We start from the raw sequence: 13,711 nt of genomic DNA, 5'->3' as shown, positions 1-13,711 counted from the left end.
CCCTTGACACTGTGGGGTCATAGGTCACAAATGACTTAAAGTAAGTGTCCGGAAAGGCATCTGGGATATTCAATCCCTGAACTTGGCTCTCTTTAGGAATATTATCGCTATGCGCCTGTCATATTAAAAGGCTGAAAAGGCTGGAGGTCTTTGAGCGAGCACACATAGACACAGGCGCTGATGAGAGTGACACGTAGAGAAAGACTAGTGTTAACCGCTAGTCTCTCAGAGAAAATTAAATATTGATCAATCCCGGAGTGAAGACGTTGGAGAGATAAGACCTGGGCATTAAAGAAAATAAATAAGTAGACACATCAAGGGAGAAGAGAGGACAGGCAATTCCACTAAAGAGGGAGATGGACAGATTTCTTTTTCCTTTTATCACTCTCAAAAGATATCTACGTCTACAGAAGGTCTTGAAAAAAAAGATGTTTGGAAAAATGAAAGAGCACCAGAATATTTTCAATTTATATAATGACTGGCGTATTTTCTTGAAAACAATCAATACTTTGAAAACGACTGCCCTTCATTAGTTCATCTTCATTAGATCCTGCAAGGGAACAGCAAACATTGTACAGAATTATTGAACGCTTAAAGGGTTAGTTCACCTAAACATCAAAATTGTCATCATTTACTTATCTACCCATGTTGTTCAAAACGGATATGGTTTTCTTTCTTCCGTGGACAACAAAAAAGAAATGCTCCACAAACTGAAACTCTATAGAAATATTATATGCTAATGAAAGTGAGGCTGGTTTTTGTCGTCATCTTTTGGAGACATTCATTGTATGACAAAAAGAAACACAAACATTCTGCTAAACTTCATCACAGAAGAAAGTCATACAGGTTTGGAAGATTATGAGTAATCGATGACAGAAATGTAATTTTTGGGTGAATTATACCTCCAAGTCGAGCCTCAAACAGCTCTTCATTCCTCTGTTAAAAAATATATTTAACTATAATGAGCCTGATGCTTCCCTCCATCTATTTGAGGACCGCTGCCTTTGTGACATATGTTTGGCCTCAATGCCTTTTCTGCCATTTATTTAGTGCTTTTCTTACCAACAACTCATTCAAAATATTGTTGCTCTACAACGGATCTATAAATATCTACGATCTCTCAACACAAATGATGACCGAGTCCTTCCTGGTGTGTGACCTACCCCTGCCCCCTCTGCTTCTGATATTTATTGAGCCCTCTCAGATTTCTCTACTAACACAGAGTCTATATTACCATCCAATAAGGCAGTAAATTCAAGGCTAAAGTGGGGGAGTCATAAATACTAAAGCAGCGATATATAGGATTACACCGTTAGAGGAATGAGTAGACCAGTGTCAATGCAATCTATCTGATTTCTAAATAAAATAAATAGAAAAAAAAAAAGTTGTCCTGTTTTTTTTTTGTTTTTTTTTGCTGGAACCACTCAAGCAGACAATGACAAAAAAAATGTCCCAAAATAATATTTTTTAAATAAGTTTGATTATGCAAATAAATAAATTAATACCATTTGTTTCAGGACGTCCCATCATTCTTACCTCATCAGGACTGGAGGCCTGGTAAGTGCGGTTGTCGTCGCTGAAGTCCTGGTCGGCCTCTGTGCTCTCTGGCTCCGCGCTGGCACCATTAACGCGGTATTCATACACCGGTGTAACGTTGTGGCAGAGGGCGATGGCTTTCACGGCCTCATGGATCCGGCTACTCACGCTCTTGCGGACCTTCGGTGCGGGCGGCTGTGGTTTATGAGAGGGTGTTGAATTTTCACTATTGCCATTAGACTGCACCGAGCTCACCTGGAGAGACACAAAGTTGAAATGACAAGAGTGGGCTTTAGTTTCAATAACATTATTTGCTCACCAAGGCTGCATTTATTTGATCAAAAATACAGTAATACTCAGTTATTTTCAATTATATTAATATATCAGTTTTCTATATCAATATATTTTAAAATGTATTTTATTTCTGTGATGGCAATTTTCAGCAGCCATTCCTCCAGTGTCACATGATCCTTCAGAAATCACTCTAATATGATGATTTGGTGCTCAAGAAACATTTCTTACTGTTATCAGTATTGAAAACAGTTGTGCTGCTTAACATTTGCATAAGCATTCTTTAATGCATAGAAAAAGAACAGAATTAATTTGAAATATTTTTTTTTTGTAACAATTAAAGTCACCCTTTCCAAGTCACCCTAACAGCAAGAAATATTTGTTTAAAAAAAAAAGTATTCAGTTCAACACATTTAAAAATCAATTAAATGATGAAGTTATGTCAATCTGATAACGTCATGTGTAGTATTAGAACGGGTGACTGGTCAGGAAGTGTATGCTGGTATTCATCTTCCTGTGATTTCTCAGTGTGAGGACACACTGGGCAAAAAAAGCGTGAAGATTTCATCAGTGTCTCCCCACACAACGACGTCGGAATCCCACCCTGACTCTGAAACTTAGCAATTTACATAAGCACCACTGTGAGCCCTCTTGTGTGTGTGTGTGTGTGTGCTTGACAGGGGTTGCTGTGCTCCACTGGAGCAGGAGATTTCTCTTGATGAACTCCTCTTTCCTCAGAGCTTTGCCGAGGGGAAGAGATGACAACCTGCACACACAGCCTTCAAATCGCAGATGAAGGTACATTAAAACACCCCACTGCTGGCTCACTCTCTCAGAATTAAAGTATGTTAGGTTCCTGATTTTACAGTCTGAATGTGTATATAAAAATAAGTACAGTAAAAGTCTGATGAGATAAATGCACAGTCAGCCAGTTGTAAATAGGCATGTCATATTGACTGGAGTTAAAATGCCCCTTAATTTATTACATTTATATTATATTTGCTGACTTCTAACACTGACTTAATCTTTAAAAAACATTAAATGTAATAATATTAACTACAATCTTTAGCAAATCTCAAAATGAATATCCATTTTTATAATGTATATTATAAATGCTTTGATGTCTAAATTCACTTGTAGAATTTAATTATCAGCTTTTTGGCATTATCAAGAATTTTAATATTGGTGTTCTCTAAATATTTATATTTAGTAACATCATATGTGACCCTGGACCACAAAACCAGTCTTAAGTGTCAATTTTATTTTTACAGCATCTGAAAGCGGAATAAGCAAGCTTTCCACTGATGTATGGTTTGTTCGGATCGGACAATATTTGGCCGAGATACAACTATTTGAAAATCTGGAATCTGAGGGTGCAAAAAATCAAAATATTGAGAAAATCGCCTTTTAAGTTGTCCAAATGAATTCTTAGCAATGCATATTATTAATCAAAAACGACGTTTTGATATATTTACAGTAGTAAATTTACAAAATATCTTCATGGAATATGATCTTTACTTAATATACTAATGATTTTTGGCATAAAATAAAAGTCTATAATTTTGACCCATACAGTGTATTTTTGGCTATTGCTACAAATATACCCCAGCGGCTTAAGACTGGTTTTGTGGTCCAGGGTCACATATTTATGATGCAAGAAAGAAGAACACAGTGATACAGCAAAAAAACTAGCACTGTGTAGGAAATCGGTCAGTTTTAAGTTTAAATAAAAAATTTGAGTATTTGAGTGACTAAATAATCAGAATTCGCAAACACACACACACACACACACACACACACACACATCTACAAATATACAACAGAGTTTACATGTACAGTTCTACACTATTCGAAGGTCCTGCTCCTCTCTGAATTTTCTTACCTTCATATTAACTGTTCATAATAACTGATATTATCTAAAGTTCAGTGCCACAAAAACAACAGACTTGGCCTTTTAAGTTCAATTAATTGAAAAGCTAAGATTTTAAGCCACAACACTACTAAAGAGTCACAAAATGCTTGTGAACTGAACTGCTAATTTTCCTCACATTTTTCATTTTCACTTAGTGCCACAAAAATGTCACACTTCACCTTTACAGTACAATTTTATGGAAAGCTAAGAATGCTATTATAGAGCCACACAAAGCTTGTGAATGAAGGTTTTAAACTGAAGCACATCGTCTACATATGAAGATCAAATTTTGACATTTCAAAACACAATGAGAGTTCAAAATCCCAGTTAGACAGGCAAGAACTCTCTGTACACTCACCCGGTCTCAAAAAAGATGATGGGGTTTGCCCTCTACAAAACAACAGCTGTTTTTAATAGCAATTTCTTTATACTCATAACACTCCAGAGAGAATCAGAGCTATAACTGCCTCGTGCACACCAAAGCATGTTAAGCTGTAAATTACATTATGTTTATTGATTCCTGTCAAACTCAATTTCACACAAGTTGTTGGACACGGACTCTGACACGTCCTGAGGGGGGATATAATAAGGCTATGATCGCTCATATCATGGGTACATTTCAAACCTGCCTGCCACTCCATCATCACAGTAATGAAGGACCATGAAGCATGAAAATCAATTGCCACTGTGGCTTTAACACTGTGTCACCCAGCTGTTGGCACAAAACTTGCACGCACACACCAAAGACGACAGCAGTTTGTGAAGGATGTGAAACCCCTTAAGTTTTCTCTATAGTGAAAGCGATTGTCTTAACAGTGATGTATAAGGTGACATTTGTCAATCACACCTGAGCGTAGGACTGGATGATGTGATTCTGGATCTCATCCATAGTGTCTGTCCCGTATGACACAGTACCGAGATGGAGGCGCTTGAAGACCATCTCGTTCTGGGTCAGAGTGCCTGGAAAAACAGCAAACAAAGATTACGATCAGGAGAGAAATCAATAGTTATTATAAAGCTTTTGGATGGGCAGAGTGGTTTCAACACAAAGAAAGAGGGAGGAAATAAAGCAAGGAAGAGAATAGCAAAAAATGAAATAAAAATAAAATAAAAACAAAACAAAGTCAAATAAAATTAAAAATCTAAAAGTACCTGTCTTGTCTGTAAGCAGGTAGACCAGACGGCCAAGCTCTTCTGGGATGGTGCTTGTCCGAACCACAGTACCTGGAATATGCTCATCCTTCATAATCATCCAGCCGTACGCCGACTTCCCCATGTCCAGGTTTACTCTTAGACTACACACACATATATAAATGTCGTACTAAAATATGTTTGTTCTTCTCATTTCACACTGCTGATGATTTTGCTGTAATATTCTCACATTAGTGTGATCTGGGTGATAATAATATAAACATACCTGATGGGGATGATGTATGAAAATAAAACCACGAAACGGAACAGGTTTCGGAACCAGGGCCCAAGGAATCCCTGCAAAGCCACCATAACAACAGACAGAACCACCTGAGCCAGGAAGAGAGCTTTTGTTAGGTGGTTTAACTCCAGGTCCAACAGTCCCACCTGCAGAGGAAGAGATGAGAATGTCTGAGATAAATCAAACTGAAAGTTTTTGTATCCTTTAATAAGTGTTTAAACTTATATTTTAGTAAACAAGTAAGAGATAATGTACACTCAGCTGGTCATTATCACTGTAAATCAACCTGTGAAGGTGTATTTTGCAATACATTTTGGCTGACTGTACATTATTATGAGTATAACATGGCTATTTATCCCACATTAAATGTATAATTACGCATGAAAATTTAATTTAAGTATATTATTTATTGATTTAAGTGTTTTATTATAAACAACCCATAGCGTGATAAGTGAGTGAAACTAGCTGTCAATTATACATATGCCACCGACCAATCAGAATCAAGTAATTAAGTATTCTAAGAATAGTAAATATATTCAGAAATATATAGTAATGAATATTCCCAGGGAAACTTTTTTTTTTTTATAAATCATTTTTACAGGTTGCTTATAATGCACTCCAAAAAAGGTCCCAAAATAAATGAGTATTTGGTTAAAGCGCTCTTATCCAAAGCATGTGATATCCCCTCTGAGAACAAGAACCTTGAGGGTTCCTCTCATCTGAAGTGATCCGAAATGTTACTCTTATGAAAAATAAAACAACCTGCCCATAAGCCAGCACTGATCAATGCCCCCCAGGCCCGTTCCAGACCGCAGACCTTTCTCATGCTAATAGTGTATGTGGAGGAGAGGAGAGATGAGAGGCATTTAACCAAGAAGCCCACTGCTGTTGTCGTCTCTCTGTGAAAAGCACAGGAGGCAAAACCGGAAAAATAAAAGCAGAACGCCTCTTCATAGAAACGGCCCCTGACAAAAGAGTTGGAGTTTTCCCCTTTTTCTCTCAAGTATGTCCCCTCAGCCAATGGAATATGTGGGAAAATGATGTCAAAAAAGAAGTTTTTCTTGTTTCCCTCTGGCGAGGGCCGACAGCGCGGCCTGCGCGAAAACACTGAGGTCTTTCATCTAGGCAGCGCGCTAATAAAAACAGCAACACATAACACCGTCCCCTGAGAAAAGGAATCTGCGTGAAAGGGACGGGGGGAGGGGGAGAGAGGGGATGGACAAATTGAACAGAAAAGACAAAAAAAAAAAAAAAAAAAAAAAAAATGCTAGCAAAATTAATCCCCCAACTGGCTACAGCCCCCAGTCCCTGGAGGACTGAGTAAACTGGGAGACACTGGGAGAGAAGAGCTGCTGTCTGATTTATCAGCTGTAGTTTAAAACCCCTCCGATGGCCTGCCGCCCCACTCCGAGCTTCATGCTTCAGCTAGTGAGGAAAAAGGGGGGAATGGAAGGATTAAAATGAAGAAAAATTAAGACAGAAGACATAGTTCCCCAGCTGAAAGGGAGGAATCCCCCTTTATGGGGGCAAAACAATGCAGAGGCTGAATTTTGCAAAGCTGGCAAGGGATCGGGTGAAGCCGTTATTCATTCAGCCCGAGAGGAAAAAGCGACTCAATTACCTCAAGCTGAAGATGCTATCAATGAATCGAGAGTGCATATTTTACTCTATTCATCCGGGCCTCGTTTAAAGTGAAAGGAATGATTCAACCTGCCCTCGCTGCCTGTATGTTTTGTGTGTGAAATTTGATGACGACTTTGTGCCTGCATAATGAATATTCATTGGTTGAAATCCATCAAGTATACAGAGGCTGTTGCAACAATATGGCATTATACTAGTGCTCCAGAAACTGGATATGCAATACAGCTAAATGGAACATGCCATCCACGGTGCGGGACCGCAGAAGAGGTCTTGAGAAGTTTCTTTACTTTACCAAACAAACTTATCAACTAAAATTATCAGACTTAAAATGAATGTTTATATTCAAAAACGGTATCATATTCACAACTTATTACATGTCTCAATTATTTGATTCATTTCGGTCAATCACTGCATTATTTGGTCAAATACTTTTATAAAACAACCACTAAAACTGGCCATTGTCCATGGCTAGCAATAACTTAATATTAACTTAAAAAAATAAAAATAAATAAATAAATAAATATTTGATGTTTATTTATTAATTGATTTGGCAAGCAGTTTTTAATGTCACACAGATACAGCATTTCACAACTTGTTAAAGTTTTAAAAGACATTTTGTCAGAGCCGTTGCCATTAAGCTTGGTGTCATACTTAAAGCTGAGAGTTTGAATCTGACTTGTAACATTTTCCTACCGCCACTCTCCTTCCAGGAATTTAAAATAAAATAAAATAATAAAATAAAAATAAAAAATTTAAATAAAGTTAAACAAAATAAAATAATCTGAGCATCTTCATTTTTAAAAAATATAAAATAAATGTAAAAAAATCCAACTGAGCTCTAAGATTGTTTATAAATAAAATAAATGCATCTGAGCATCTGCATTGCTTAAAATAATAGAATAAAACAAAACAAAACAAAATAAAATAAATAAAAAATCCAGTCAAACACCTGTGATTATTACACCTAAAGAAGTGAGCAGTGTCTGGTCAGCGAAGAGTTGTTCAACCCTTTGTAACATCCTTCAGACCACCAAGGTTTCGATCCTCAAAGAGAATATCGCTCCATATTACGACAATGACAGACACACACACACACACACACACGCAAACACACTGTGTAAAGTGATAGCTTATGTGCTGTCAGCAGCTTCTAGTGAGAGCTTAGAGCTTTGTGCAAGGAATGTCACAACAGATTATAAGAGGCGAAAACGTTCTCAGTGACTTTCGCCGAGTCGTATCGACTTTCCCACCCCGTCTCGTTCCCTGTATTGGCACCTCTGACATCATCTCCTTGAGATATTGAATTCCACTCTCACACACAGAACATGGTAGAGCTATGAGCTCCGCCAGAGCTGCTGCTATCACACACATCTTGCAGCATCCATGACAGGGTCTGAAACACTTCATGACACGAAGAATAGTGGTTAACCAATATGGGTTTCTCGGATGGTTTTTGTGATGCTGATATCAAGCACACGGGCTGATAGCTAGCTAATTAAATGTACACAATTTAGATAAAATTAATTGCACTTAATTAAACGATTAAATCAATTTAATGACATTTACTTCAATACTTACTCAAAAGTTGCTCAAAATATTTCAAACAGAAAATCCAAATTAAACATGAACAAATCTGATACTAGAGGGAGCCAAAAGATATTGCCAAAATAATGATTGCTTTCATACAGGTTTCCCCAAACAATCTGCCTTTGGTTTAAATAAAAAAAAATAAAAACGGATACCAGATGTCAAGGTATCACTTCAGGGATGGTTAAATAATGTTTACACTTCAGAAAGAAATCAACCTACTTTTAGATTATAGTTGACCTTGCATATCAAACAAAATAAAAATATAATGAATAGGACACAGCATTTTATCATCTACAAAATTACATCTGATTTAAGACATTAAGGTTTAACATTGTACACCTCGAAAGTAAGATTCAGAAAGTACCACAATATACTGTTTTAAGACCAATCATGTCATGAAAGGAAACAGAGCTGGGTAAATGAATTTGCTTAAAGCTGCAGTCCGAAAGTTTTGCCTCTTTGTCGCCATCTCTGTTTGAAAACCTGGAAACCAGCTGCTTGCGGAATTATCTTCCTTGCGTGGGATGTGCTCTGGCACGGCTCCAGCGCGGATGAATCTAATGTTTTGAGGTGAATGTGTGGCAGTCAGTGTGGATGTTTACTGTACTTCGCAATCACAGATTCTAGCCTATGTCTTGGAATATATGACCCAAATAAGAATTTTCACCGTATATTGTCATCTGAACAAGTAAGTAACAAGTCTGCCATGTTTGTTCTGACCAACTGAGGAAAAAATCATTACAATAAATCGCGCAACCAATGGTAATTAAATCTAACGATCGGTTAGCTCATATCACATCAAACAGTGCAAATTATTATTATTATTGTTATACTTTATTCTCAAATTATTAATGTTAATAACATCAGCATTGTGCGATTATGAGTATAGTGTGTATTAACGTGTAGATTTCAATTTATGTACAGTCTAATCTAATTATCATGCCATTCGAATTTCATATTAAGAAATTCTTCTAACCCAAAAAGCTAATTATGCTCCCTTCGAACTGGTTTTCTTTAAAATACAAATCTTGTGTAATCCCAGGCTATCTGTAATCAGAAGCACATTTAAAACTGGAATATAATTTAATTTCATTCAAATGTGTTTTATAAACATATAATCCTTTCTGGAATACAATCCGCCATCAAAATGATACATTTAATTATTCCAGCTGCTGTGAGAAAAGACTATAAATGATCCGCCACCTGCAGGATCCTCACATGCGATAGCCTAGTAGCCGGGAAAACTTCTTTATGTTTACAGATGTGATGTAATGATGCAGTGTCATGCTTGAATTTCCCCCGAAAACCTACCCGTACCACTCAAATTACAAAACATTATTATAAGCTAAACGTTGTGAATCGGGCTAATGTAAGTTGATAGTTTTGAACACTGGCTGGTTATGTACTTGCTCAAATATTGATTTCAGATCATTTTTAACCAAAAAAAAAGAAAAAGTTATGGACTGCTATTATAAAGATTGGAGACAGCAAAATTTGTTTTTTTGTGAGAGTAAAGGCAGTTTTTTTTCTATTGTTTTATTCATTAACAAATCCAGAAAAAAATGTTTTATGGATTCCACGAAAAATATTCAGCAGCAGAACTGTTTGGGACATTGATAATAAAAATGTTTCTTGAGCACCAAATTAGCATGTTTCAATGATTACTGGAGGATCATGTGACATTTGACACTGGATTCTGAAAAATTAGCTTTGCCCTCACAGGAATAAATCACATTTTAAAATATATTACAACAGAAAACAGTTATTTTAAATTGAAATAATATTTCACAATATCATAGTTTTACTGTATGTTTTAATCAAGTAAATGCAACCTTGTTGAGCATAACAGACTTCTTTTAAAAACATTACAAAATCTTACGGACCCCACATTTCTGAACAGTAGTGCACATACGAGTAGAACAGTGTCAGAGCTCTGAACCATGTGGATAAGTTTAAAAAAAAAAAAAAAAAAAAAAGCCAAAGACAGCAGGGGTCAGTTAAGGGAGGGGTAATGAGTGTAATGGGATTTGACGTTTTTAAGTTTACTTTTACAGCATTGACGTCCACTGTATCTAATCATTAAGGGGAATTCTGCAGGATTAAGTCTCTGCCACAAATGTCACGCAAGCCCTTGGTTGGTTAATTTCCCTCTAGATTAATCTCTCTGGGGTTGTCCTTTCACATCGACAGGTCCAAATTCATCACTAAGATCAGGGCTGAAAACCACCTCAATGGTTCGCTATTTTTATTCGGTTCGTTTCAAGACTATATTGAAAGGTTAAAGGGAAAAACAGTCTCTGGGCAACGTGTAGTGTGTATTGACAATACAACGGAGATATCACAGCTCATACTTATATGTCATTAAATTGTGTTTTTTTCCCCCAAACAATTAGCCTTTGGGAGAAAAACTAATTAAAGAAACCAAGTATTTCATTTATAAACACAAACAACGACAAACAAACCCACCTTATTTTTGGACTGCGACGTGTTCAGCACGCTTCTCATTTCTTTTCCCGTATATATGACCACACCTATGACAGTACCTGGGAAAAAAAGGGACAAATGGGATGACTGATTGCAAATGAACGACGATAAATAAACCGGCCGTGTGTCTCTGGCCGGCCTAATGAACAATTAGCTCAAAAAGTGTGTTTCCAGTTAACGGATGCAGCTGAGACTCAGACAAATGATTCAATATGTGGGACACCCAGAAATAAACCATTACAATGAGGCCTATTATAGTCAGATCAATGGTGCTGCTTTGGTAATGGACTGATTCATTAAAGTAAACTAATTACTGATGAGTATGCAGCCTCACCGCTAAACGAGGAAGCGGTGAAGTCCAACTTTTGTTTAAACACAGTAACACAATATAAAACGTGCTTAAATATTTCTCGATTTCTTTAAGCTTGACATATCGTTTCATGTTTGTAAAGCAACGAAACCTAGGCTGCTCTCAAGGGGGTCTTTAATGGGCTAGGACTACAGGGCATATCGGTTACTCGCCCCGTGGTGTTTTGTGTTGGGTCTGCTCGGTTGGATGGGATGACGTCACCAGACTGTGTTTTGTGGGGAGATATGGAAGGACTTTCTCCGGCTGAAGGTCACACCATGGTGGGGAATAAGAAGAACCTCTAAAAACCCCTGGAGAACCAAGACAGGGGCAACCACAGATCAATGAAGGGCCGATCGCTGGCACAAACGCAGGCCGCTTGAAGGAATAGTCCGGCTATTATTGTTGGACTGGGATCAGATTCTAAACAACAGACCCCTAGGAGATGTCGGAGAAAGCGTAGCAGCAAAAACCGATCTCGGACCTGTTCTTTGGGGACACGTTTCATTGACACCGCAGGGACAGGACTGCAAAAAGCCAGACACTTTGGCTTCCCATTAACGGCTCCTCATATTTCTCTGCTCATGAGATTGTTTGAATAGTAGCAGATGAGTCTGGCGATCTCAAGTGACAAACAAACGGGAGAGCGAAGGGGGTCTTGAGTGATGCTGGCGGACCGCCTCGGTATCAACGGCACACTCTTCTACAACACAATAAACTCAAAAGATATTTGACCTGTGATGAATATTTCAGACCTCTGAGGCTTGTGTTTTTCTTATATTTCTATGAAAGAAATTTGGTGCTGGAAAAGACTTACCAGATGCCACCACAGTGCTGGCCCACAGGGTGTTCTCAATGCTCAAGCTCTCATGGATGGGAGGGTCACAGTCCTCCTGGGGACAGAGGTTGTACATTAGTCTGCATTTATACAGTCTGTTTTGATTTCATGGTTATCTAGCACAGGACAAAGCGGTTATCAATTATGGCCCTTAAAAAGCAGGTCAATAAAAATGACAAAGACTCAAAGCACAAATAATGAATCGATGAACTTTCATCACGATGAACGGTAAGTAGGGAATTAGACGGCGGATTGAATTACACTAATGCCCGGTTAAGCGACACAGTCCATTTAGAGGGAACGGTGAAATCGGTTTGACTTGATTTGCCTTGTTTACAAAAACAGTGCCATGCTGAACATCATAATAAGGCCTCGTTTAGTGTTAGCACGCTCTGTGCTGAGCAGAACAGAACAGAATTTCTGACGCCAGGCCATAAATCAGGGGAGAAGCACAGAAATTAAATCTTTAAATGCTTTTTTCCACATAACATGTTGTGGCTGGGTGAATACGGATGATATCTAATTATCCTCTGTCAGTAGGGCATAATATACAGTGAGAAAGAGGGCCACACACATCGCAGCTGCCGAGACATGCGCACCGACGCAGATAGCAAGAGAGATGTGTCCTCTCTTCAAGATGGCCAACTTGTTCTTGTCATTTGTCTCTTTCTGGCCAACAGATGTAGCAATGCCAACCTGTCAGATTGGCTAAAACTGGAAAGAGGTTCATGAAGAGAAAAGGCCTTTTATCAGTGATAAGGCTCAAAGAAATGGGAGTGTTTTAACCCATAAATCATAATTCTATACTTACGATAAAACTTCTATGAAACTTTTAGGTATAATTATAAGTTTTAGTTAATATGGAAAGAAACAGTTCCAAGATGTGCATTCATAATTCTTTTCTGCAGCAGTGAATCTGACAGTTTAACGAGAAACATTTGGCTGCATCATATTTAAGTCATAAAACGGTCATAACTTAAAGGGATAGCTCATCCAAAAATGAAAATGTTGTTATTATTTATTGTTCTAAACCTGTATGATTCTAGATAAAAGAAGATATTTTGAGAAATAACTGTTTTTGTCCCTACAATGGAAGTTAATGCATTCAACAGAAGAAACGACGTAGATTATGAAATCATTTTTATCTTTAGGTGAACTACAGCAAATAAAGGCCCTTTAGCTATATAAATCAGGAATTTTTGTCTGTTTTCATTATTTTTACATTACCAAAGTTTGGTTTGGGGTCTCTTTCTTTCTCTCTCTCCGTGTGTATCTGTCTAATATATATATATATATATATAGACACACACACGCATACACATTTTTTATAATTTGTTCACAGGTGTATTTCTTTTAGTTATTTTTTTGCTTAATCAAAATAACCCAACTGCAGTTTGATTGAGATTAACTGGAATGCACAATGAAAAGACATGAATTTTGAAAAGTGTTAAAACAGAATTTTATTATATATATATATATATATATATATATATATATATATATATATATATATATATATATATATATATATATATATATATATATATATATATATATATATATATATATATATATATATATATATATATATATATATATATACACACATACATACACACACAAATTAGGGGTGGAACA

General features: G+C 37.0%; 1 protein-coding gene across 2 annotated transcripts in view; it reads right to left on the bottom strand.

The window, feature by feature from the left end:
- atp9b (ATPase phospholipid transporting 9B) overlaps window positions 1–13,711 on the bottom strand; it is a 47,517-nt gene that overhangs the window by 17,685 nt on the left and 16,121 nt on the right. For both annotated transcript variants that reach the window (XM_058752945.1, XM_058752946.1), the window contains exons 10-15: window positions 12,053–12,128; window positions 10,869–10,945; window positions 5,157–5,317; window positions 4,892–5,034; window positions 4,587–4,699; window positions 1,537–1,791 (exon numbers count right to left, since the gene is read on the bottom strand). In XM_058752945.1, the coding sequence (XP_058608928.1) occupies window positions 1,537–1,791; window positions 4,587–4,699; window positions 4,892–5,034; window positions 5,157–5,317; window positions 10,869–10,945; window positions 12,053–12,128 (825 nt within the window). The remainder of the gene's footprint in view (window positions 1–1,536; window positions 1,792–4,586; window positions 4,700–4,891; window positions 5,035–5,156; window positions 5,318–10,868; window positions 10,946–12,052; window positions 12,129–13,711) is intronic.

The sequence above is a fragment of the Onychostoma macrolepis genome, chromosome 19 (genome assembly GCF_012432095.1).
Source record: "Onychostoma macrolepis isolate SWU-2019 chromosome 19, ASM1243209v1, whole genome shotgun sequence".
In the NCBI taxonomy this organism is placed as follows: domain Eukaryota; kingdom Metazoa; phylum Chordata; class Actinopteri; order Cypriniformes; family Cyprinidae; genus Onychostoma; species Onychostoma macrolepis.
Note: the sequence above shows the minus strand (reverse complement) of the source record. Positions and strands in the feature narration are given on the sequence as shown.